Below are 27,489 nucleotides of genomic sequence, written 5' to 3' on the forward strand. Positions count from 1 at the left end.
CTGGGGGCGGTGCCGCGCTCCTAGGACGCACGATTGGCTCGGGCCAGCCCTGGTGGGTGGGCTTTTGTCTACCCAGGTTCACCTGCGGCTATGCCACTGCTTGGTATAAGCCCAACAGACAGAATTAAATGCATCACTGTTGCACCACTTGTGCTTGCTAGTTCAAACTGATTTTAAAATGTCATGACAGGAAAGTTCTATTGAAAGAAAGATGTGATCAATTTTCACTTACACACATATAACCGTTTTTGAAGAAAAAAGCATTTGGCTTGTTGTTAAGTCATGAGCAGCATTGAGAAGTTAACCAAATTTAATACTGAAAGTATTTTAATAGGATTCCTACTACCTAGGACTAAGCTCTATTGCATCAATTGAAAAGATGCATCTTTTGCAAAAAAAAAATGTATTGGATCTTTTTTCACTGATGACTATTCGTCTTGCACTTAAAATCAAGCAAGACACCTGTAGCTGTGTAAAATGGCAAGTGAGAATATTCAGAACCCTTATTTTGATTAACAATTGTATTGGCATATGACAGACTTCATAGTCTGCCTATGCATAGGGTATAAAGTATTTTATGTTATCTTACTACCTCTAAACTCACATGGAGCTCTGTGCCACATGTGAGACTTTAAGACAAGATATCTCTAGGGCCAGATACAAATAATCTTACTGATACTGAATAGCACTTTATGTGGATATTCATTGTGAATGTGGGTAGCTGAATCTTGACCCTAATGATTTTGATTTTCCCTTAGTTACCCTTTTCCTCTGAAAATGTGGATTGTGATTGCTAGGCTGTCAAAGGACTAATATGAAGAATTAGTCTAAATAAACTATCAGTCTTTACAGCTTTATTTTTTTTAATTATTTAACTTTTATTACTGTTGCACCATTTATACAATTACATATAATTTCAATGCATCCATTGTACATTTTATTTGTCGTTTGTTTTCCAATGAGTGGTGTGTTGGTGTCTGTGACACAGAATGGAAGAGAAACTGGAACTGCAATGAACGCAGACTTTTTCATTTCCACTGACCAATAAACAGAACTACAGGTGCACCCAACCACAGACATGCATTAACTCGTCATGAGAAATCTAGGTAGGCTAAGTAGAATGAGAATGCTGTTTACTCCCAAAAATATCTGGAGAGGAAGAAGAATTGGAGGATTGGCATTGAGAAAAATGTGGACAGCTAAGTGGGTTTTGTCTGAAAGTTGGCATTCATCCACTGCATAAAAAATATATCAAAATAAGTAAGGCTGTAAATTAAAAAAACACACAGAAAATACTGCTTTCATAAAGATCTGATTGCCTTGGCACAAGCCCAGTGGGCAAAATCAAATATATCACTCCTAAACCCCATTACAGAACCAAAAAAAAAAAAAAAAAGATTTTGATTCATTGGTGGAGTTCATTTACAGCAGTTCAGATACAAAAGATTTGCTGTACTTTCAGACATCCATAGTTTTCATAATTTTTTTTTAAATCCTGGCAGAAAGTATATTAGATATTTCCCCACAAAAATACTATTTGGATTCGACCTCCCCCCCTTGCTCCCTCCCAAATTATAGGACATTCTTTTTCCCCCCTGGGCAATATATATTGTTATTTCAAATCTGAAACAAGTTAGTATAGCTGGAAAAAAAATTAAAAAAAAGACACAGGTTGTTTTAAATGGTTAATTTCAACAGGCTGTCCAGTTTAATCTTGCACTGCTATGGTTTGATCCGAACTAGTCGCTGGAACTTCGGAAGATTTAGCTTCCTCTGGTGGGGCTGCAGGTGCTGAAGCCTTGGGAGTAGAACTAGGTGCTTCTGTTGCTGCCGAGGTCTCCTTGGAAGAAGGTGCAGCCTCGCTGCTGCTAGGTTTTGAGTCTGAAGCTGGAGTCACCACATCACTTTTAGTTTCTTGGGCTGCAGGCGCTGTGGGAGCCTCAGTCTTTTTGGCTTCCGCTTCCTCTTTGCCTTTGTCATCTGCTTTACTAGTAGCTGTAGCTTCTGAAGGCTGGGAAACTTTCGCATCATTGCTGGGCTCGGAAGTTTTAGGTGCTTCACTACTGGCAGCAGGAGCTGGAATCTGTTCCTCTTGCTTAGGTGCCAGTTGTTCATTGTTCTTCTGTGGCTCTATTTTTGCATCAACAACAGCCTCTGGCTTCTCTGCTTCAGATTTCTGGTCTTCTTCCTGGATTGCTGCTTTTTCTTTTTCCCCTTCTTTGTCTTCTATCTTATTAGCAGCAATTTGGGACTCTTTATCAACCTTCTCCTCCATGTTGTTCTCTTTCACTTCTGCAGTGTCTGTGGTTTGTTGGGCATCCTCATTCTGTTTTGGAGTCCCCCCTTCCTCAGTAGTTGCTCCCTCAGTCTTCTTGTCCTTGTCTTTAGTTTTTTCATCATTCACATTGTATCCCTTCTTCTTCTTGCTAAGTTTGCCTCCCATGTTTGGAGCTCTGCAAAAAAAGAAAAAAAATGGTTACCAAAAACTCTATCAAGCCTTCCTAAAAGCTAAATTACTTACTGCTTCTCACATCAGGAGCTGGAAAGTTTGGCTGCTGATTTTTCCAGTAGAGAATGCAGAAATTTGATCAGTGATTAGCTGCTGAATATAACGGTCCACTAATGTTCCAAACATCTATCTGGGCTACCTGCCCTGCCCAAGAGACCCTGCAATACTTGGACCAGCAGATCCTTTAATCATCATCCCCAAGAAGTCAAGAAGAATCAGCTGTTAGTGCTATTCACCCCTCAATCCTCCAATTTATGTCAAAAGGAATGGAAAAGGGAAGAAGAAAAAGGATGCAATCTCTCTCTCACTCACTCACTCACTCACTCACTCACTCACTTTCTCTTAAGCCATGGAAAGGTATTCAAAGGGAATAAAAAGAATTCAGCAGTACCATTCAAGTTAGGCAAATACTAAATTTGATTCCTTACAAAGCCTAGTTGCTGTATCCATCTTCAGCTATCATAAAAATCCATTATTACTCTGTCCCTAAAAAAAAAACTGACTAAGGATTTACTAGCCCCTAAAATATTTTTAGAGGCTTGGAGATTAAACATAGTCACTTCTCAGTGATTGTAGTGAACCCATACAAGTGACTTGACAGCACTGATCCATACTAAGGGTACATGGTATAACAAAAAACACATGTTCAGTAGCCACATTTCACCTGTTAATAACTCAACTATTTATGTTTTGATGCAGAGTTGAGACCACAAGCCACATGTTAGCCTAGAAAGATTTTTTTACAGACAAGCTATAAATGGATTCACACTGTTTTTAGAAAGAAAGTGCTGACCCATTGAACAGTGACATGGAACATATTTATGTTTTACCTAACTTAAAAGATTGCATATACTTCACAACAATGTCCTATGGCTTACATAATTCATTTCCATTAAGAAGGTAGTTTGCCCCCTAAAAGTGTATTCACAGAGGACAAAAATGTGCACACACATTATTAAATGGATATGTCCATTATGCTCAATATTAAAATGGAATCAAGAATCAGGAAAGACTTTGAAACGAGGACTAAACTGGTTTATTGTGCAATTTACCTTGTTGTTTCTTCATATTGCAACACATATGGCATGTAAGAATCTCCCACAGTTTTAATTCTAACACACAGGGAACTTTATGAGCTGCAATGTTCGGCACAGGAGGTTGAATTAAGAAACAGAAACACTTACAACCTGAAATACAGCATGACTTCTAATAGAGAGCAACAAACCAAAAGTAGGAATTTTTACATGCAGGTTTATATGTAGTACACAGTGTAATATAATCTATTTCACATTTTTAAAATATTAAACCTCTTTCTTACAGCTTCTCTCCAGGATTTTTAGGTATACTAGCAATTAATTCCCCAGTCTGAGTCACTTAAAAGAGACCCAACTTTCAGAACCCTAAGGCCCCCCCTTTCCCCCAGTCATACACCTTTAAAATATGCCTCAAGCTGGATCTGCAAAAGGAAAGGAATCCAACATCCCTTGTCATTTCTGAAAATCTTGGGTTCTGTAAATGGGTGCGTACATCCATATATGATGTGAGATTTTATATCTTCTTGGGCTACGTCTAGACTGCAAGCCTCTTTCGAAACAGGCTTTTTCTAAAGATACTGTTGAAATAGCATCTTTCGAAAAAAGAGCATCTAGACTACAACCAGTACTTTCGAAAAAGCAAGCCACTTTTTCAAAAGAGAGCACCCAGGCAGTCTGGATGCTCTCTTTCAAAAAAGCACAGCTTGCATTACATAGCACCTTTTTTCGAAAGAGTACTTTCAAAAAAAGGTGTTCTTCCTTCTAAAACGAGGTTTTCCGTGGTCGAAAAAACTGCTGCATTCTTTCAATTTACTTTCAAAAGAACGTGGCAGCAGTCTAGATGCAGCAGAAGTTTTTTCGATAAAAGGCTACTTTTAAAAAAAAACTGTAGTCTAGATACACCCTTGGTAAGAAGATAAAGTCTTGGCTAACAAGATCTTTAATTCTGAACTATACATTAAAACACAAATTTGATCTGGTTAAAACAAAGCAGAGATTAAAAGATGACATTATTAATAGGCCCCAACTTGAAAATCCACCGTTCTGTCTGAAAAATATTTACCTACTATTGGTACCAGTAGTACCACTGCTGTAACCTCAAGGTCATCATAAATGAAAGTTTAGAGGGGAGAAAAATCACACTTTCAGTTTTATATTTAGAAGACAGTGAACAGTCAAATGTACTATCAAACATACATCCACTTTCAGAGTTTCCTCTGAAGAGTCAAATTACTAAGTTTCTGTCTGGGTGGTTCTTTCATACAACTATAAGGGAGAAAAAAGTATATGAAATTGTGAATGTAAAGATACACAAAAAAAAAATCAGGGAAAATCAAGGGCAAGTATAATATCAGAAATTAGTCTTAAGCATTTTTTCAGAAGTGACCAGCTTTTCAGTTGATTATGTCCCTTAAACACCTTAAATCTTCCTGAAATTCTTTTTACAAATATCCAATTTAATCTGCATCGTTTGACCCTTTAACTTTTTGTATTTCTCCTAGCTTGGAATATGAAAATAATACAGAAAAATTAAAGTGAATCTGACTCATCAAATTCTATTCTAGGACAATCTTGCATTTTTATATTGCAAAGATTGAAATGTATTATTTCCTTAATAACTTTCTATTAGTATTTTACTGCAATTATTCGTTTACACAAATTTAATTTTAGGGCATACTTTAAACTGTTTATGCCCCTTTAAGGTACAACAGCACTCTATATCAAATTTTAGTAAAATAGTGATAATATTAGTTGTGAGGGGAGAGGAATAATCTTTTCCATCCTTCCACCCTTGGTGGCCCATACTCTCAAGTTACACATGACCAGGTGATATTCCATCTCCTGACCGATTTTAAAATACAACCCCCATTAATTAGCACATTACTTGACAAGAAGCAGTGATGTGCCATTCAGTCCTCATTGTTTTGGATTAGCAAATTACCACTGATCCTGATGGAGAACATTTTCTTTCAGCAGTCTGGACAAGGAAACTTTCTGTAGAGAGGTAGAGTTCCTGCTTCTGTATCAACAAGGTATTGCACAGCCTAACACTGGCTCTTCTGCAGTTGAAATTGGAAATTATGATGGACAGTGAACTTTCAGAACTCTAGCCTCAAACAGGAGAGTAATCACAAGGTGAAGAATGGCAGGTTTGGAATCTTGCAATGGTACTGTATCTTAGAAGACTTATGCTCAGAAGTAAAATGCTATTCCCAAAGAGGTTCACAGGTGAACAACTGTAAAAGAATTCTAACCGTAGTTGAATGATACCAGAAGATTCTAAGGACTACTTTTGTTGAACGAAGGTCAATCTGTTATCTATTTAAAGTCAAGCCATGGACTTTGCCAGCTGATAAAATCATGGCCTCCCCATTTCTCACTACTTACTAGCCTAGTCCATTGATTTCAATTCCAGCATTTCTTATAGAAACAAAAGGCAGTTTACACACCCAAGTGAGCATCACAGGTTTCTGCAATTCAGCAGAAAAAGATTTATACCAGAGCGGTGTACACTTCCAGATTTCCAATCCCTAATTAAGCCTCTATTTGTTTTCCAGTAATAGTGCCCAAATACCATGAGCCTAATTTCATTTGCTGCTCCTTCTCTATTTTTCTAGATTTTACTCTAACATGTATTGCTATTTGCCAAACTTGCTTTTTTAATGCAAATTATTTTTGCTCTGAATACTTCTCATCACAAAATGCTCTAGGATATAGAGGTCCTTCAAGAAGCAGAAATGTATGCTTAAGAGAGAAATGCAGGCACAAAAAGGAAGTTTACAAGAAATGGAAACTGGGACCGATGACTAGAGAAGAGTATAAATATATTGCTTGAGCATACAGGAATGTAATCAGGAGGGTCAAAGCGCAATTGGAATTGCAGCTAGCAAGGGATGTGAAAGGTAACAAGGTTTCTACAGGCATGCTAGCTGTAAGAGGGTGGTCAAGGAAAGTACTGAATGAGGGAGGTAACCTAGTGAAAGATGATGTGGGAAAAGCTGAAGTACTCAATACTTTTTTTGCCTTTACCTTCACAGACATTGTCAGCACCCAGACTGCTGCACTAAGTAGCACAGAATGGGAAGGAGGTGGGCAGCCTTCAGTGGAGAAAAAACAGGATAAGAACTATTTAGAAAAGCTGAATATACTCAATTCATGGGGCTGGATTTAATGCAGCTGAAGGTGCTGAGCAGTTGGCTGATGTGATGGCATAGCCATTGGCCTTTATCTTTGAACACTTGTGGCAATCAGGGGAGGTCCCAGATGATTGGAAAAGGACAAATGTAGTACCCACCTTTAAAAAAGGGAAGAAGGACAAACCAGGAAACTAAAGACCAGTCAGCCTCACCTCAGTCTCTGGAAAAATCATGGAAGGAATCCTCAAGGAATCCATTTTGAAGCACTTGGAAGAGAGGAAAGTGATCTGGAACAGTCAACATGGATTCACCAAGACAAGTCATGCCTGACCAACCTGATTGCCTTCTATCAGGAAGTAAAAGATTCGGTGGATAGGTGAAAGGCAGTGGATGTGATGTATTTTGATTTTAGGAAAGCTTTTGATATGGTCTTCCACAGTATTCTTGCCAGCAAGTTAAGGAAGTATGGATTGGAAAAATGGATTGTAAAGCAGACAGAAATCTGGCTAGATTGTTGGGTTCAATGGGTAATGATCAATGGTTCAATGTCTGGTTTGCAGTCAGTATCAAGTTGAGTGCCCAAGGGGTTAGTTCTGAGGCCAGTTTTGTTCAATGTCCTTATTAATGACTTGGATGAGAAGATGGATTGCACCCTCAGCAAGTTTGCAGATGACACTAAGCTAGGGGCAGAGATAGGAGAAGCATTGGCAACAGATCTAGGAAGTGATTAGACCCCTTTATTTCAGCACTGGTGAGGCCACATGTAGAATATTGCATCCAATTCTGGACCCCACATTACAGAAAGGATGTGGACCCACTGGAGAAAGTCCAGCAGAGGGCAACAAAATGATTACAGGGCTGGATTTGGGCTAATTGAGTCTACAGAAGAGAAGAGTGAGGGGGGATTTGATAGCAGCCTTCAATTTCCTGAAGGGAGGTTCCAGAGAGGATGTAAAGAGGCTGTTCTCAGTGATGACAGATGGCAGAATAAGGAGCAATGGTCTCAAGTTACAGTGGGAGAGGTCCAGGTTGGATATTAGGAAAAACTATTTCACTAGGAGGGCAGTGAAGCACTGGAATGTGTTACCTAGGGAGGTGGTAGAATCTCCATCCCTAGAGGGTTTTTAAGTCCCAGTTTGACAAAGCCCTGGCTGGGATGATTTAGTTGGGGTTGGTCCTGTTTTGGCCTGAGGCTTGGACTTGACCTCCTGTGGTCTCTTCTAACCCTATTTTTCTATGCTCAAGGACGTATAAAATTGGCATGTATGTTATTTGTTCAAATGTATTTTCTGTGTGGTTCCAGTGCCCCAGACTTACCTACCACCATTTGTCATTATGCATTATAACAGAAAGTGGGGCGAAAGATGAACCAACTACTTTTCAGGTCTATTTATAGATGCTTCGAGTTAAAAATCCCTGCTACTTTTCAGGTTTGGGTATATGCAAAGAAAAGCAGATAAGGGTTTTTATATTTTGTTATATTGTTTTTATATTTCAAAAAAACAAGATAGACCACTCTCGAACCAGTGGGCCAGCTGATTTGTTAGCAGTTTCCTACCCTAGTAGATGTTGCTAAGAGTAATGCACTAACTGTCATTTACTTAACTAGAAGTGCTGCACAGAGATCACTCATCTTTTCAGTAAGTTTTCTAGCTGCCTTGTTTCTATTCATTTTATAATAAAATAGACTGTTCTTTTCCCTTCCTTTCGTTGTCAGGTTATAACACAAAATAAGGACATAGGAACTATCAATGCTACTATGGAGGTGAATTTGTGCAGTAGGTAAAGATGGGTTTTCATTTTCTTCTCCCCAATCCATCCTACTTTCCAGTCAATCACTCTTTCTCTCAATGAACCTAGTCCCCTCTCTCCTTCTCTCCATTTCCTCCTCCTGAAGTGCTTCCTTATCTTTGTTACCATTGTCTGAAGAAGGTGCCATCATCCCCAGTATCCTAACGACCATGCTTCAAAAAAGGCTCTGTGCATCTAGTGTAAGGAATCCCAGGCTAGATCAGATACAGAGGGCTTCTGCTGCACATAACTGAACAGAATATTAAACAACAAATGGTTTGGAGCAGATGCAAAGAAACTTAGCAAACAAAATTCAAGAGTGGTCTGTTGGTAAGAGAATACAGCGGTCATAAGTTCTACTGCAGAGCTCAGGATGTCTGGTGCTCTGTAATCACATATGTAACATATACAAGGCTTCCTCTGGAGACTATTCCCTTAGAATATTGTACTACTGATGGGTCAAATGCCATCTTTAATACCCACACTTGGGTTAATTCAAACCAAAGGCAAAAGAGAATCCTTAAATATATTCAAAGTGTTTATAACATTTATTTCAGTTTTTACCTCAAATCCTAAATTTAATGCCAGCATACCAAGGTTTGCTTTATTTTTGGCCTCCACTCAGCCTTTGTCTATACTGCAGGGTTTTTGCGGAAGAAGCCTTTTGCGCAATAGTTTTTGTGCAAAAACTTCTTATGCAAACGTAACCACCACCAGGTGGATTTGAACCTGGGACCTCTCAAAGCTGAGTATAGGAGCCTCTACCCTCTGAGCTAAAAGCCAGATGGCTCCTAGCCTATGCTTTAGAGGTCTCTTGAGCTTAGCTGTTGCTGTAGTCTAGCTACTACTTGCATTGCTCAGTAACCACACTAGGTGTGTGATTTACACAAAAACATGTCCATACCTGAAAGCACATTGCCACACTATTGGATACTATCCCGCACATAAAGCCACCAAGAACTGGTTCTAGCCAGGCTAGAGGTCACTAGATGCTCTTGAGTGCTGTTGCTGTAGCCCTCCTGAGATGTGTGATTAAAGGGACTCCCCTGGACAGCCACTTCTCTGTTGCTGCTGCCTGCTTGCTAGCCTCTTTGGCAAAGCTAAGCTTCAGCACTGCCTGCTGTGTTTGCCCTTTGTTTTTTTGGGGAGTACACAGCTTTTGCCTACTCTGCCCTGTGCTCTAGAGCTGGAGCTGCCCCTGGTAGGGTTGCCAGATGGTTTAACCAAAAATACCGAACACTCCTTCCCCCATCCAAAAAAACCTCAGAGTTAAGCAAAAAAAAAATTAAATAAAACATCATTAAAACGGCATGGCCCCTTTCAGAGTGCCTGCAGAGTTAGAAAAGGGATAGGAACAGGGGAGCGGTTGAGCACTAAGACCCAGGAAAGGCATTGCTTCCCCTTGGTCTTTAGGCTTTTTGCCGGTGGCCATTTTGTTTTTGTGATCAAGCCAAAACGCAGCTTCCCTGCAGAGCCAGGTAAGCAGGGAGTCTGGGGGCAGGCGCCCAGGCAGGGGAGAGGCCAGGGGCTGAGCCCAGTTGCTGAGTGTGTCATAGGGTTGCCAGGTATCCCGTATTTTTGTCTCCTGGCCGGGAAAAAAAAAATCAGAAAATACCGGATATTTTAGGTGTCCAGCATTTTCTGAATTTTTTTACCAGACAGGAGGCGAAAATACCGGATTGTCTGGGTCAATACCGGACACCTGGTAACCTTAGCCCCTGGGCATGAGACAGACCCCCCAGGGCCATGCTGCACTCCCTGAAGTGCCTGCTTCAAGCATGGGTCCTTTTCCACCTGGAGGTGGACCCCAAGATCTTCCTCATCAGCCTCTGTCTTATGGCTGGTGCGCCACTCTGTCTGTCCCAGCCCACCATACCCAGAAGATTCTGGAGGCTGGAGACCAGCTCGGAATGGTGGGGCCAGCTGCTCCTGGAGCGGTGGGATGACCAGAAATAGGTGCAGAACTTCCACATGCAGAAGGCCACCTTCCAGGAGCTTTGCGCCTGGCTCGCCCCTGCTCTCCAACAACACGACACCCACCTGTGGCCTGCCATCCCACTCCAGAAGCATGTCACCATCATGCTATGGCAGCTGGCCACCCCAGATAGCTACCACTTGGCAGCACACCAGTTTGGGGTGGAGAGGTCCACCATCGGGGCCCTCCTGATGCAGGTAAGGAGATCATGGGATGCAGCCCCTGCATGGAGGGGGGAGGAGGTGTTACATAAGGGGGACCCTCAGGATAGGGGTGCTGGGGACTGTATGTAGTGGACTGGGGGAGAAAGCACTGGCCCCGGGGGCTGGTGCCTTCTCGCTCTCACACTGGCCTAGCTGGGGTGGGGGCCAGGAGAGGGGCAACCATGTCCCACTGGGAGCACACAACCCCTCTCTCAATCTCTGTTTTGTGTGTTTCTGTCTCTCCTTCTGCAGGTCGTCTGGGCCATCAACTCCCTGCTGCTGCACAGAGTCATCCAGCTCCACAACCTGGAGGCCACCATGGGCAGCTTTGCTGTCCTGAGGTTCCCCAACTGTGTGGGAGCAATCAAAGGCACACACATCCCCATCTGGGCCCCGGAACATCTAGCAGCCCAGTTTGTCAACTGCAAGGGCTACTTCTCTGTAGTCCTGCAGGCTCTGGTGGACCACTGGGGCTGCTTTACATACATTTATGTGGGTTGATCAGGCAGGACTCATGACACCCGAGTATTTAGGAACTCCAGCCTGATGGGAGTTTCCGGTGGGCAACCTGAGTATGCCAGTGTGCATAGTGGGGGATGCAGCATACCAACCCATGCCCTGGCTAATGCGCTCCTACACCGGCCAGCTGGATCGCACAAAGGACATTTTCAATGCCTGCCTCAACAGAGCCTGCCTTCAGGTGGAGTGCTGCTTCGGACGTCTAAAGAGACGGTTCCGCTGCCTCCTCACCCGCCTGGATGTCAGGAAGCAGAATATCCCCAAGGTGGTGGTGGCCTGTTGTGTGCTCCACAACTTGGTGGAGCACAAGGGGGAGACTTTCCTCCCGGGGTGGGTGGCAGAGGCTGCCCATGAGAGCTGGGGCTTTGAGCAGCCTCAGACTGCTGCAAACTGCCAGGTCCATCAGGCTGGGTTTGCATTCAGGAGGCTCTGAAGGAGAGGTTCTTACAGGAACCACTGTAAATCTCCCCAGGGCTTCCACAACAGGGGCTAAACCCTTCCTTCTCTCTCCCTTCCCCCTCTCACCACCTCTCCTTGCCCCTACCCCAACTTATGAATAAATACACCTACTTGGTTTTCCAACAAAACGAGTCTTTCTTTATTGAACAGAAAAGAGGGTTTGCAGGGGGAGGGGGTCTATCTGAACTGGGAGTGGGGATCAGTGAACTGGGAGAAGGGTTCATGACTGGGAGGAGAGTTGGGGCAGCTTGCTGAGCGCTCTCGGGTGCAGGGACATCGTCAGGGGTTGGGCATGTTTAGGGACCCCATAGGGCTGGGCAGGACAAGCGGCTGGAGCGGGGCCAGAGTCAGCGGGGGGGCAGGAGGAGAGGCCATAGGAGGGGCAGTAAGCATGGCTAGGGGAGGACCCATGGCCATGGGGAAGGGAGGGAGCAGATGCATGGCTGGGTGGGCCATGGGGATAGGAGAAGGGACAGGAGGGTGGAAGGCAGGAGCAGTGACAGCAGGCGGCTGTTCCCCCATACAGGACAGGATGCCACATATGGTGTCATAGTTCACCGTGACTTCACTCCAGGCCTGCTGCCACCATTTGAGGTTGGCGTTCAGCTGGTGCGACAGGGTGGTGTTGATGTCACACATCACCCTGATGTGCTGGCGCATCAGCTCCTCCCCAGACTGGGCTGATCTGCAGCTCCCGCAGACTCTGGCAGGTGGCTGCAGTGGTGTGGCAGAGCCCTTTGTCCCAGCTGGTACAGCTGTGGAGAAGACACAAGAGAGAGTGGCGGTCAGTCCTCCCTGCACACACATTCTCTGTGGCTGTGCCCTCCTGGGGGAGTGGAGGCCTCACCAATCTGCAGCCCACAGGAGGGGGATGTCCCGGGTGCAAGGCCACGTGTGTCCTGCACAACACGCCCTATGTCACAGGGGCCCTGAGGTAGCCAGAGGACCGTGCTGCCCACCTTCCTTCCTCCTCCTACCCTTCCACCCTTCCACCCCCGCGCACACACACCATGGCCAGGCAAGTGTGTAGCCAGAGAGATATCCCCTGATGAGTGGCAGAGGAGCTGTGTGCAGCCTGCCCCTCCCCAGGGGATGCACACACAAGCTGTGGCTTGCTCTGGTGTGTGTGTGAGTGACTGCTTCCTCGCAGGCATGCCTGTGTGCTGTGTGCAGCGCTCCAGGGCGTGTATGGGCTCGTGCCTGCACCCTTGCAGCTAGCCTGCTTGCAGCTGGCTGTGCCTCCTCCCCCTTGGGAGGCCACTCATGAGGCTGGCAGCAGGCTCCCAGGTACGTTGAGGGGCTGCTGCATGTGGTTGCACATGCCGAGACTGTAGCAGCATGTGCTGGCCTAGCAGTCCACATGACACTGCGGCTCACCCCCTGTGCACCCACCTCCCATGCCCTGTGTGTGTTTGTGTGTGTGCCAATATACCTGAAGATCCTCGGAGGCTTTGGAGATGTCCAGGCTAGCAGGGACTGGCTCCAGGGACAGGGTGACGGTCCCGCAGTCCTGGTCATCCTTCTCCTCCTCTGTCGGGGGCTGAACCTGCCCCTCCATCTCCTCCATCTCGGGGACAGGCTCTGGTCACTGGAAGATGGGCTGCTCCAGCCTGGAGTCCACCATGATGGTGGGGGAAGAGGGTTCCCCCCCCCCCCAAGGTTGTGGTGGAGCTCCTTGTAGTAGGGGCAGGTGTGGGGTCCTGTCCCTGAGTACCCCCTCTGCTCCGTTGTCCTGACGTATCCCTGACAGAGCTCCTTCACCTTTGCCCGGGCCTGTTCCATGGTCCGGGCAGGGTGATCTGACTCTGTCAGGGACGTGGCCATGCAGGAATAGATTGTGGCATTGTGCCTTTTTGCCCAGGGTTCTTGGAGTGACTCCCTCTCGCCCCACATTTCATGGATGATCATGATTTCTCCAGATGACCAGGCTGGTGCGCGGCACTTGCTGCCCCTGGGGCAGGTGGGCTGGGAGCCCTGTGGCTGCTCCCTGACAGGGCCAGGGGGTCTCGGACACCTGCTTCCTCTGCCATTTGTGCTGACAGAGACACGCAGCAAGGCAGCTGGCTGTGGGCAACCTTCCTGTCACAATGGCTCTGCAGGGTGCCTGCCCCTTTAAGAGGGACCAGCAGACAGGAACAAGGGAGTTGTGATTGCTTGCTATGGAGCATCCAACAGGCCACCTGTGTTTTTTCTGGGAGGCCAGTTTTTGCACGAAAAAAACCCTCTAGAGTATCCACACTTGCCTTTTTGAGCAAGAGCTGAAGCACAAAAAGGAGTTATTCCTGGCACCTTCCCTGCTCCTGTCAGGAGCTTGCAGCTCCTGGTACCTCTAATGCGTTGCTGGAGACACGTGATCCCTTTGGGTATGTCTACACTAGCCCCCTAGTTCGAACTAGGGAAGCTAATGTAGGCATTTGAAGTTGCAAATCAAGCCTGGGATTTAAATATCCCATGCTTGATTTGCACCTTCCTGACCAGTCGCCATTTTTGAAATTTACAAGTCCTGACTAACTGCCCGCGGCTACACGCGGCAAGGACCCGGTAGTTCAAAATAAAGCCCTAGTTCGAACTACCTGTTAAACCTCCTGCAAGGAGGCGGGCAGTTAGTCCGGATTTGTAAATTTCAAAAATGGCAACCGGCCAGGAAGGTGCAAATCAAGCCCGGGATATTTAAATCCCAGGCTTCATTTGCAAGTTCGAATGCCTACATTAACCACCCTAGTTCGAACTAGGGGGCTAGTGTAGACATACCCTTTCAGCTGTTTCTATTTAAAGGGCTCTCGTTTTCCCCATGGCTGCTAGGCAACACTGCCTCTCAGCAGTGGGAAAGGCACGAGCCCTTTAAACAGAAGCACTTAAAAGGGCTCGCAGCTCCCTGTGTCTTCCTCCTTCCCTGTGGCTGCTAGGCAAGGTGCTGGGAAGACGCGAGCCCTTTAAATAGAAGCAGTTAGAAGGGCTCTTCCCCTCTCCCGCTCCGAGGTAATGCACTAGGGGGCAGGGCCTGGAACTGCCTGTTGCTAGGGAGCCAGAGACGTGAGCCCTTTGAACTGCATCTATTTAAAGGGCTCGCACTTGCTGGGTAGCTGCAATGCCTGGCAGCCACCCAGCAGGTGCAAGCCCTTTACACAGAACCAATTGAAAAAAGCTAACAGCTTTGACCCACTGGCCCATTGCCTGGGAGCTGCCTGTAAGCATGAGCCCTTTCAGCTGCTTCTATTCAAAGGGCTTGTACCTGCCAGGCAGCTGCCAGACACCAGGCTAGCAGGGGGCCAGGAGTTGCAAGCCCTGTTATATGAAATCTAAGCCTCCACTGCAGACAACTGTGGGAGGAGGCTAACCCCTGGCCAGAAGTCAGGGGGCAGGGACTCCAGGCCAAGCAAAGCTCCCAGTAGGCAGAGTGAGCTGGCAACAAAGATAAAAAGCATTTCAATCCATCCAGAATTATTTCACTGTAGTGTTCATTCAAAGGTAGAAGAAACATTAAGAAAACAAAGAAGCTTGTACCCAATTATTATACTTAAGGGCTACGTCTACATTTGCGCAAAATCTTGCCACCTGTCTACACTGGCCGCAAGTACTTGCGCAAGAACACTGACATTCTAATGTATGAAATCAGTGCTTCTTGCACAAATACTCTGACGCTCCCACTCAGGGATAAGCCCTCTTGCGCAACTGTTCTTGAGCAAGAGGCCAGTGTAGACAGACAACATCAATTTCTTGTGCAAGAAAGCCCGATGTTTAAAATGTCCATCGGAGCTTTCTTGCACAAGAGAGTGTCTACACTAGCACATCTTTTGTGCAAAGGCACATGCCAGTGTAGATGCTCTCTTACTCAAATACTCTAACGCAAAAACTCTTGCGTTAAAGAGTATTTGCGCAAAATCTTGCCAATATAGACGTAGCCAAGATGTTCTAAAGAAGATCAGTATATACTAACAGACTTTGTTCCACTCCTTCCAAAAGCTTCAAGGACCAGATTTTTAACAATCTGCATCCTTGTCTTCTTCATTAAACTACTCAGCCTGAAGTTTATCACTCTCAGAAAGTAGCAGCCAAGTTAAGTATTCTTCACAATTCATTTAAAAATAATATCTCTCACTAAATTAGCAACTGTCCTTCACCCATAACATATTGTCAAACACTCCCCCAAGATTCAATAAACATGATTAGTTAGATGCCCAGAATAACAGCATCACAAAAATCTAAGGCCATGGATTACTGTAAAGTATTCACAGAATATAATGTTTTAAAAATTCAATAGGCAGATGATAGATTAGAAATGGAGACACTGGAAAATAGTATAGTATAAAAATCTGACTGAGCAGTTTTTAAAAGTCATAATTAAATTGTGCCTTTATAATGAAATTGCATCCTTCTGAAGAAAAAAAATCAACAGAACTAGCTTTTTATATAACCATGTGTCTCAAGATTTCTCTATAAAGTTATACTTTTGATTTACACAGCCATATACGTATTTTATATAAAGCACCATTTAGTAAAAGCCTTCACATTCTAGCAACAGATTAGATCATTGCAAACATCCTTAATGAAGAGAACTTCAAAGATGACTAGAAAGACTACTGTGTGGAAAAGCTATACTAAAGGTCTGCTTTCAGAAGTTGCCACTCAACTTCAATGGCAGTGTGTGGTACTCAGCAAAACCAAAAATTAAGCCCCCAAAGCTCCTCTTCAAGAAATCACTTAAGAATATATTTAAATCCAATTGAAGTCCATGGGACTTAAGTATATATTTAAATAATGTAAGGCCTTAACTAGAATATTTGGCACACCATAGAGAATAGAAGTAAATTTCCACAGGTTATCTGGAGGAAATAAGAAGTCAGCCTCAATCACACCCACTACAAAAATTAGCTGCCAAGCTACCTCAGCCTCAGCTACTTTCCATCTCTTTCCCAGCTAAATACTGTAAGACAAAAGTCTACTATTCAAAGCAAAATGCAAAAGAGATAGATAGATACCATGCCCACAGGTTACCCAACCAAATGCCATCTAATAAGGTTTTGCAACAAACTGTAAGTAATCAAACATCGATGAAGCTCAGTAATTCAATGACTTAATATCCTCATGTTTTTAGAAAAAGCCATAGATATTGATCATGAAATAGTGTGTGCATTAAGAACTTAGTTGAAGTGTTCCTAGCTTTTAATTAAGTAGAGTTACATGTACATTTAGGACCAAATTTTCAAAAGTACTCCACACCCAACTGCTCTCACTGAACAATGGGTGCTGCACACTTTTGAAAATCTGAACAGTGGGATCCTGATGGTCTACTTCCATTGCAACAGAAAAAACAACCAAATTCACTTGCTGTTTCACAGTGTATACAACAAACCCTAGGTACCAGTACTGGCTAACTAGCTACTTGGCTAATCCAAAGTAAACAGAAGTCTGGCAGAGTCAGATTCCAAGTCCTGTTCCTTAGCCAAAAATCCATGCTTCCTATTCACATTTATCCTCAGTCATCATTACACTAAATATGACATAAAGGCTTACCGTTCAGGCTTCTTAACACAAAGAAATTAAGAAGCCATGGAAAATTTTACTTTTCAAAGTCTGTAGGTACATTGTCAAATTATGAAATTATGCTCTTATTACATTGATGTATATCTAATATAAAGCCATTAACATCAGTGAAGTTAATTACATGGGTCAGACCAAAGGTCCATCTAGCCCAGTAACCTGCCTGCCGACAGTGGCCAATACCAGATGTCACAGAGGTAGGGAACACAATAGATAATCATCACATGAACCCTCTCCTGTCATCCATTTCCAGACAAACTAAGGCTAGGGACACCATTCCTACCTATCCTGGCAAATAGCCATTGATGGACCTAACTGCCATGAATTTATCTAGATTTTTTTGAACCCTGTTAAAGTCCTAATCTTCACAACATCCTCTGGCAAGGAGTTCCACAGGTTGACTGTGTGCTGCCTGAAGAAAAACTCCCTTTTGTTTGTTTTAAACCTGCTGCCTATGTAACAGGAGAGAAAGTTGCCAGCAGTCTCCAGATTCCCCCAAACTGTTCAATTTATGTCCTTAATAGCTAGCAGTTACATTTGTTTATTAAAATAGGGACTCAGGTAATAAACTGAGAGATTCTTGACCTTGGATGTCACATAGTTTTCATGCCTATTTTCTATATTGACAACAAAGAACCTTTTTCATTTCCTCATGCTGCAGGTTGATTCTGGAGCTTATAATCTCTCTCGCCTTTCTCATGGGCACCGTTTCAAAAACTTAAGGAATGTTCAGGTAGAGTAAAAAACTACATAGTAAGAGGAGACATCCTTAAAATACAAAAACAGTGGTCACCTCATTTCCCACATAAAATGTTAAACAGATATGGGCCATCCTTTGTTCCTTATCAAAACCAACATTATTTTTTTCCATGTGCAAGCCAATACGGCACTTCCAGAATATTGTGTACCTGAAGACTAGGTATTTAGTTCCCAGATGGATAGATTTCACTGTTACTTCTCTCCTTGCAGAACTGGAGTGTGTCTGCCCCATAATTTTTTTAAAATATAAAATTCTCAGTAACAGGCACAATTTTTGAAGATAATGTATTCTATCACTGCTTCCCAGAATTATACAAAGCAATACATTTAATTTCTTCTGAAAAACACCAACAGAAGAGCCAGTTCAGGGTCATGTTATCTCTTGTAAACTATGGAAAAGGCTGAGTGAAAATGTATTTAGATCTGGAAAAAAATTGTTAAGAATTATTTTTAATCAGGCCCACCAACAGTTGGGGTAAAGGGAACAACTGACTTGGGGCTCCAGGCTGCCACCGCTGCTATAGCAGCGGTGGTAGCCAGAGCTCTGGGCTCTTTAAATTGACACCAGAGCCCTACTTATCACACCCCAGACAGTACTGAGGCTTCCTGGGGGAAACCAGCCCCAACCTCTCTCCTTGAGGGAGGCACGGAGGCAGCCCCTCCACCCAGCCCAGTGGCCCAGCAAGTCTGTCAGAGCCACTGTTCTAAATTCATGGAGATGTTATTACTACCAGAGAAAAGCAAAATGACAATGACCCATATAAAACTTAGAATATGTAAAAAATGAAGTTCTGGTTATTGACAACAAACCCCAGTTGTTGAATGCAGAGTTTCAAGAATTTGCCAAGCTTTGTTAGTCCAAAATAATAATAGCTGCAAGGTACTGAATAAGCAATCCACCTTGGAATGGACAAGTACAGATAGCTGGAAACCAAAACAAAAAAAAAGTATGCACATGGTAGAATTGTCAGTATTGTGAGAACAGGTCAAAAAGGAAAGGATACATGAGATATTGTCCACACTTACTTTAAATACTTGATATCACATATTTGTTGATGAGTAATAAAAAATAAGAGACAAATCTATTATTCAAGGAACAAAGATGAAACACTGTCTCTCAGCCAGATTCATTAAAAACTCAAGACATACCATAATGACCAAATCCAATTAGCACCAAACTGAAATCACATGTAATCTGCTTGAATGCGTCATATTAATCACCATTGCAGGAGAAAGCCAGCCAGTTAGAGAATACTAAAGTAGAGTATAATTGATCAATTAAGTGTCTGAAATATTTCAAGATATACAGATATACTGTTATTTCAATATTAAGTGCTGGAGTGGAATTAAATTAGTTAAATATACCTATTGTATTTCAGATTACAGTAGCATCGCTCAAATAGCAACATTTTTCAAGGCTTGTTAATGTTGTTCTGCTCCAGATAACAGGGCTTGTTGGCTTAATGCTGCAATGTCATTCAGTTTTCCCACCACTGATCATGTTTCAGGAGGTGATTTAATGAAAGAGCTGAATATTGTAGCCCATATGTTCAATAAAGACATAATACACTTGGCATCACACAAACTATTCTGTTCTTAGGAGAAGCCATAAAAACAAGCATGTTTCATTGTAGAAGAGGAAACCAAAAGCTGAAGGTGTTTGATTTTGTGATTTATATTATTTGTCACCTTGTATTCAAGTCATATTGGTGCAGTATTGTACAAGTTGGGCCCTATCTACTCTGATCACAACATTTATTGTAGAATCCACAATCTGTAATATAATTTTACTCCTGAATGTAACCCTTTATTTAATTTATTTATTTATTTATTTATTTATTTTGTTTATCAGATGAGGACCTGATTGTGGTAGGTGTTGTAAAAACAGAATTTAAAAAAAACAAACTGTGCCCCAAAGAGCTTACAGTCCAAATATAAAATAGATTACATTCAGATGGAGAGAGAGTAAAAAGAAATAATGAGGCTATATAATCAGCCTGATAGTCAATGCTCATTTAAAAAGGTTATGTGTCTAGCCCTTATGGTTGCAAAGAAAACCCTGAATACATGAACACAGCATAAACCAATGTGTCTTCCTGAGTTCACAGGCACCATCATACAGCATCTCTGCTAGGTATGAAGTTCTCCATTAAAACTCAGTGCATTTTCTACAACAGAGAAGTCAACTTTAAATGTCCCCATCGTTAACTATTTCACTACTGCAGATTTTAAATAGAATCAATTAATGTGTTTACCGTGAAGTCCCAGACTGCCTCCAGCGATGCTCTATGTGGCAAAAATGCACCAACTATCCCCCATGCAACTACCATACCACCAGTTTCCTCTCCTATAATTTCCACAAAACATTTATGCACTGTCAAGCAAAAGATTTGGCACATGGAAAATTGTAAAATGAAGGAACAATGTAAGAGATTATTTTAATAAATGCTACACATGGGTTGAACTCTTCATCTTCATGTTTAATTCATTCAAAACTTCCCTTTTTAATTTACAAGAAAGACACAGAATTTTCATTTTGCCACATCAGAGTGCTATAGAATCTAGGAAACATGCTACACAATGGAAGTCCAGCTTCCCATCAGCTATGCAAGGTAGTGGCTACAGCACTGGACGTTTCAGGTTAAGGGTCATTTTCTTTTGTCAGCCTCCAATAAAAAGGCTCTTTGCAACAAGTTAAACATTGAAAAAATGTATTGCAAAAAGTCAGTCTGCCCAAGACCAGAAATCTTAATCACACCATTGTTCACAACTGGAAGCAAGGTTTCTGGCATAAACTCCTTTTCTTAGGCTTTTAATAGAATTAGATTTTACAAGAAAGACTTTCTGGAAAATAAAAGCAGGTCTTTAATAATAAACTAAACCAACAGCCAAAAACTGGCACATTCTTTTTGCATACAAATTACAAGCTGCCATACTGGTTGGTTTAGTGTGTATTTCTTCCCAGCAAAGAGTATTTACTAATTTCACAATATTAAAAAAGTTTTCAAACCTTGATGCCTAATGTTAGGCACCTAAATCATTATTTGTACTCCTCAATAGAAATGGCTTGGTTTTCAGAGATACTGAACACCCTCAACTCCTAAAGAACTTTCACAATTAATTATGAAAAATAGAGATCAGAAAAATCCCTGTGAAACACGTTTTTTGTCCTTTTGCTGATTCATTAACATAAAAACATTCCACAGAGACAGACGTCAACACATTTTCTCTGGAAACTGGTCAGGATTACATGTCAGCTCACCAGCCCATTTGGCAAGCTGCTGGAGAACCTGAGCTTCCATAGACTGAGGCTTTGGACTGCCAAGTTGGGGACTCCCGTGTTTCTTGGGTCCCCAGATACCATAGGACTTGCAGAATCTGTGGTTCTGGATCGGTCAAAAAAATGGTTACTTACCTTTTGTAACTGTTGTTCATTGAGATGTGTTGCTCAGTAGATATGTACACACTATGAACACCATCATTGGAAGGTTTTTCTCTTAACAGTACCCATCAGGTCAGCTGTGAAGCCATCTAGATGGCCCCTGCATGGCAGGGTATATAGGGCTCTGCTGATATTCCACCACCTCAGTTCCTTTTTGCCAGCTTTCTCACAGAAGGGAGAGGTGGATGGGATTTGGAATGGACATGAACAACACATCTTGAAGGCCAACCGTTAAAAAAGCTACGTAACCATTTTTTCTTGTTTGAGTGATTGATCATGTACATTCTAATAGGTAATATGCAATCAGTTTATCTGGAGAAGGGGTTGAAGAGCAATACACTACTGTCTTTAGAACTGCTCTACTGAACACCACATTATCCCAGGCCTGCTGGGTGATGGCATAGTACGCTGCAGGGGTGTGGGTGGAGGACTATATTTCTGCCCTGGAATGTCCTGAATGGGAACTTGCACAAGAAACTTGCACAAGTGAGCTGTCAGGGCCAGGGGTGGGACCTTAGCCAGGTCATAACAGGTCCTGATGCAAGATATGATTCAGGAAAAGAAGTGCTGGGACGAGATGGGTAGTCCCCTCATCCATTCTGCTATTGCAATAAAAAGGTTATGGCAATTTACATAATGGCTTGGTACATTCAATATAGAAGGCTAAGGCACACCTAACATCTAGGGAATGAAGGGCCTTCTCCCTAGAAGTGGCATGGAGTTTTGGGAAGAACACGAGTAGGAAAATGTCCTGGTTAATTTGGAAGTGGAAGACCACGTCAGGAAGAAAAGCCAGGTGGGGACAGAGTTGCACTTTGTCTGTTTCCCACTCCTGGATGGAAAGTTGAAATTGCAGCCAAGTGGACCCTGATGAATGAAAGAGCCAGGCCTTGGTTCTTCAGGTACATGTGGTAATCTAGGACCAACTGGCCCTTCTGCAGAGACCAAAGTGAGAAGCATCGCCACTTGGCTAAGTACAGAAACTCCTTTATTGCCCCCAACACAAGGAGGTACTAAATCTCCTGACTGAGGAGCTGCTCATCAGAAGGGTCCCTGAAGAGGGATGGGAAAGGCAGGATGTGGGAAGGTGGAAGGCTAGACAACTGGATGGACTATCCCAATGGTTCAGGGTAATACTGGCCCAAGAACAGTTAGACATTGCAGGGGAAGAGGGGATGAACTGGTGATCTGTCCTTGGGCACACCCTCAAAAGTTGGGTTTGAGGCCACAGGATGGCTTGGAGTAGCCCTGGCCCTGACCTGAGGAAGAATGGGAAAGCCTCCTGCGGTGGTTATTCCTACCTTGCCTGTGAAAGTAGTTCTGCAGAGGAGGAACAGGGAAAACGTGTGAAGGAGGTTGCTGCCTAAATGGCTTACATTGAGGTACTTGAATATGTATACTGAGCTACTTGAGGGTAGCCCAGGATTCCTTAGTACTGTGCATCCTGGTGTCTGTTTTCTCAGAGAACAGGCCTGCATAGTTGAATAGGAGGACCTGGATGGTAATCTGGTCCTCTGGGAGAAGCCCAGACACAAGGAGCCTAGCTTTTCACCATGTGGCCAACTCCAAAATCACCTGGAGGGAGGTGTGGGCCATGGTCCTTCCCTCTTCCAGGACTACCATGAATTCCTGGCGTGAATCCTGTGGGAACAATTTCTGGAACTTAGACAACATGTTCCAGGAGTTATGGGCATAGTGGCTCAATAGCACCTGTTGGTTGGAAACACGAAGCTGGAGAGCAGGTCGAGTAGACCTTACAACTGAAAAGGTCCAGCTTCCTGGCATCCTTATTCTTAAGAGCAGTGTCTCAGTTGCCCCTTGCCACTTCTCATGATTGACCGCATTGACCACAAGTGATCCTTGCTGCGAGTGGTTGTAAATAAATGTAACTCAACCCCCTTTGCCATCAGTGGGAGGGAGGCCGTTGTTTGCTACCGCATCTTGGTGGTGGTCTTTATCAAGTACAGTGCCACCTGAATGGACCTTCAGTGGCCAAGATGTTGGCCATGAGGTCCGCATCTTCTACCACCTCGTCCATAGAAACATTAAGACTATGGATCACCTGTCACAAAAGATTGTGGCGTTCCTTAGCTTCAGGGCAGGGAGGGAGGAGGATGTGCCCATAGCTGCTTCATCCAAGGAGGAGACGGATGACACCCTAGGAACAGGATCCTGCTGATCATCAGGCTCTTTGGTGTCCCTGGAGACACTGGGCAGGAGAGATATTGGTGGTTCAATGTCAGATGTAAACAAATGCTGAGGTGGAACTTGTACTGGAAGTGGCTCAGGGTGCTTGGAAGGAACTGGAGCCATGATGGTGACCAAAGGTGGCAGGTGAGACGAGGCCACTGAAGCCACATGTGACACTGGGCCGAGACTTTGATGTTAGGCCCAGGGTGTCTAGAATGGCCACTGCACACGTGCCTGCCAATGTGTGAACCAGGATGCCTGTGGTGTTGTGGGAGTGCCAGGAGCTGGAGCAGTACCAGCCGCTGTGGGACATAAAAGATTTTGCCTCTAATTTGGAGCCAGGCCATGGAAGAATGGTGCCCAATAGAAAATGGTGCCAAAGAGATAGGAAGCGACACTGTAGCAGAGTCAGCTTGCCATGATTCTGAGCCAGAGTCAATGCTGGTATAAGTCCTGGGGATGGTGCTGGAAGCATCCCTGCCGAAAGTGGGGGCTGTACCATGGAGGGAGCCATTGGCTCAGTAATTATAATAGTAGGATTTGTAGGCTATGCAGACCCTGAAAGGGCTTACATTCCATCTTTGGAAAAAAAATGTGTATAGGTCTGACTTCAGTACAAAATGTTATGCTGCAATGCAGTGAAGAATTCATTGAACACAAGTCAAGTCATGTTTTGCATTATAGAACACTGATTGTACTTAAGCCCTTCAGGGGTCTGGATTGAAACATAAGGGCTACGTCTACATTGGCCCCTTTTCCGAAAGGGGCATGTTAATTTCAGAGATCGTAATAGGGAAATCCGCGGGGGATTTAAATATCCCCCGCGGCATTTAAATAAAAATGTCCGCCGCTTTTTTCCGGCTTTTAGAAAAGCCAGAAAAGAGCGTCTACACTGGCCCCGATCCTCCGGAAAAAGCGCCCTTTTCCGGAGGATCTTATTCCTACTTCGAAGTCACTTTTAAAAAACTAGAGGAGATCTTCAAAAGAACAAAGGGAAGGAAGATACCTAAATACCACCAACTTTTCAGAGAGTTTAAGCACTTAACTGCACATTCTCCCCTATTATCCATTTTAGAGATGATTCAATATGCCTTTCCCTAAGCTTATTTACAATTAAAGGATGCCTTGGGTGATAAAATTAGGTATATTCCCATAAACTTCAGGAACAAAAGTAGCATTTTGACCCAGAGCTGATTTTAGCATAGCTATGTACCGATGTTGTCCTGTGGCACATACATTGCATTTTCCTAGCAGTATATGCACAGTTTCAGTGGAGATGCCTAATACCTTTGGAGAGTAACAGAAGAGAAGCACATTTCTTTTTTCTGTGTGTCTGTGGCATGTAGCAATGAGAAGCAGGGGTGCCGACAGCCTGTGCAGTCCTCTGAGCAAGTTGTGTATGGGGCCTGGCTCCCACTCCTGAAAGGGACAGGTCCTTAGGGGAAGGAGCGGTGCTGGGGGCAACCTGGCCCAAATGCACCATGCCAGCTCCCAGGCAGCCACTGGCATTGCCCTTAGTGCAGCATAGCTTCACCAGCCCTTAATGCTGCCCAGAGTGCTCCGTGATCCAGCGCTGATTTCAAGGGCCCAGGTTTCTGGACACTGCTGCTCCCACAGTAGCAGAAGCTGCATCTGGAGCCCCAGCCCCTTTGAATCACTATCCCCAGGGCAACTGCCCCTCCTTGCCATCAGAGGACCCCACAAGAAGTGTATCAGAACGAATAGAAATCTTTCATTGAGAGACAATCATGTGTTCTAATCAAATAATGGAGGAGGTGCCATGGCTGCGCAGGTGTCCAGGGTTGGGGGAAGGGTGGGTGGCAGCCATATGGGGTGGTGAGTTGCTCTATTTCGTTGAGAGGCGGGATGACAATACGGGATTACCTGAGGCTGTATTTCTGAGAGTTGGCTAGCACTCTCCTTGGTCAACATTTTGGCCAAACACAGCTTTGATATAGGTACATGTAGCAATAGAGTTTTCCTGGGAAAAATTGTCATGGAGATTCCATGGCAGGGCTGCAATTGCCCCACGTCCATGGTATAATAAAGATAAGACCCTGGTATTCGAGGCAGACCCCACAGAGAATGGGTAGATGAGATAGCAGATTGGTGCGCAGCTAGTCTACAGAAACTAAGCCACTCTGCACTGGACAGGGAAAGATGGGAGAAAATAGTGAGGGAGGCATTGGACACGAGCACGTGTTGAGCCCATGGTTGTTGTTGATGATGATGATGACGTAGTATAACACTTTCCCAAACCAGTCCTCAATGTGTGCTGCCAAAAATAAGGTAGCACATAGTTTGGCTGCATAAAGGCCAGGAATCACCCCACTCACCTCCGAAAGCTCAGCCCAGGTTTGTTTGTTAACCTTCAACAGGGATATGTCAACAAGAGTGACTGCAGCCTATGCACAAGTGTAGGATTATAAAATTGTTTTCCTTGTACTACTGCTGCACAACTGCAGTCTGTATTTTCTTGGGGAGTCATAAGCAACTCTCTCCCCTCATTCCCACTTTCCCCTATTTTTAAAACTCACCAGGTATGTCTACACTACAAAGTTAATTCGAACTCACAGATGTTAGTTCGAATTAACTTTGATAGGCGCTACACATGCAAACCGCTAGTTCGAACTTTATTCAAACTAGCGGTGCGCTTAATTCGAACTAGGCAAACCTCATTCTACGAAGACTAACGCATAGTTTGAATTAAGTAGTTCGAATTAAGTGCTGTGTAGCCACTTAATTCAAACTAGTGGGAGGCTAGCCCTCCCCAGCTTTCCCTGATGGCCACTCTGGGCACCACCAGGGAAACTCTTCTGCCCCCCTCCTGGCCCCGGAGCCCTTAAAGAGGCACGATCTGGCTACGGTGCCCGTGCCAGGTGCAAGCCTGCCAGCACCCAGCCAGCAGACCCTGCACCTGGCACGGATCGAGCCAGCCACCTGCTGTCACCCAGCCCTCCGCCTCTTCCCGGGACCAGGCTGGCAGCTCCCGGGAGCCTGCCCAGGTCCGCAAGAGGTGGGCGGCCACCTGGTCTAGTGCGGACATCGTGGACCTCATCCACGACCTCCGCACTAGGCACAGGAAAGTGGCCGTCTAGGGCAGGATAGCTGCTAGCCTGGAGACTCAGGAGAAGGTATGCATGAAAATCAGGGTGGTCCACTGAGACCCCCGACCCTGAGCCCTGAGCTTAGAATGGCTGTACTGGGTCAGACCAAAGGTCCATCTAGCCCAGTAGCCTGTCTGCCGATAGCGGCCAACACTGGGGACCCTGGAGGGGATGGACCGAAGACAGTGACCAAGCCATTTGTCTCGTTCCATCCATCTCCAGTCTTCCACAAACAGAGGCCAGGGACACCATTTCTACCCCCTGGCTAATAGCACTCCATGGACCCAACCTCCATGACTTTATCTCACTTCTCTTTAAACTCTGTTCTAGTTCTAGCCTTCACAGCCTCCTGCAGCAAGGAGTTCCACAGGCTGACTATTTGCTTTGTGAAGAAGAACTTTCTGAACATTCATTTCATTTGGTGTCCTCTAGTCCTTCTACTATGGGAACTAATGAAGAACTTTTCTTTATGCACCTTCTCCACACCACTCGTGCTTTTATAGACCTCTATCATATCCCCCCTCAGTCTCCTCTTTTCTAAGATGAGAAGTCCCAGTCTCTTTAGCCTCTCTTCATATGGGACCTGTTCCAAACCCCTGATCATTTTAGTTGCCCTCCCCTCTCCCACCCTCTCTCCTCCCCTCTCCCACCTCCTTTTCCCAGTCTCCCTGGGTATGTCTACGCTACCCCACTAGTTCGAACTAGCGGGGTAATGTAGGCATACCGCACTTGCAAATGAAGCCCAGGATTTGAATTTCCCGGGCTTTATTTGCATAAGCGGGGAGCCGCCATTTTTAAATCCCCGCTGGTTCGAACCCCGTGT

At 44.3% G+C, this 27,489-nt stretch overlaps 1 protein-coding gene across 1 annotated transcript in view; it reads right to left on the reverse strand.

The window, feature by feature from the left end:
- Window positions 1-853: 853 nt before the first annotated feature.
- Window positions 854-27,489, reverse strand: part of BASP1 (brain abundant membrane attached signal protein 1) — a 123,829-nt gene continuing 97,193 nt past the window's right edge. Inside the window, exon 2 of the mRNA XM_006135811.4 lies at window positions 854-2,453. Within this exon, the coding sequence (XP_006135873.2) occupies window positions 1,709-2,443 (735 nt within the window). The 5' untranslated portion in view covers window positions 2,444-2,453 and the 3' untranslated portion in view covers window positions 854-1,708. The remainder of the gene's footprint in view (window positions 2,454-27,489) is intronic.

This window comes from Pelodiscus sinensis, chromosome 2 (genome assembly GCF_049634645.1).
Source record: "Pelodiscus sinensis isolate JC-2024 chromosome 2, ASM4963464v1, whole genome shotgun sequence".
NCBI classification, from domain to species: domain Eukaryota; kingdom Metazoa; phylum Chordata; order Testudines; family Trionychidae; genus Pelodiscus; species Pelodiscus sinensis.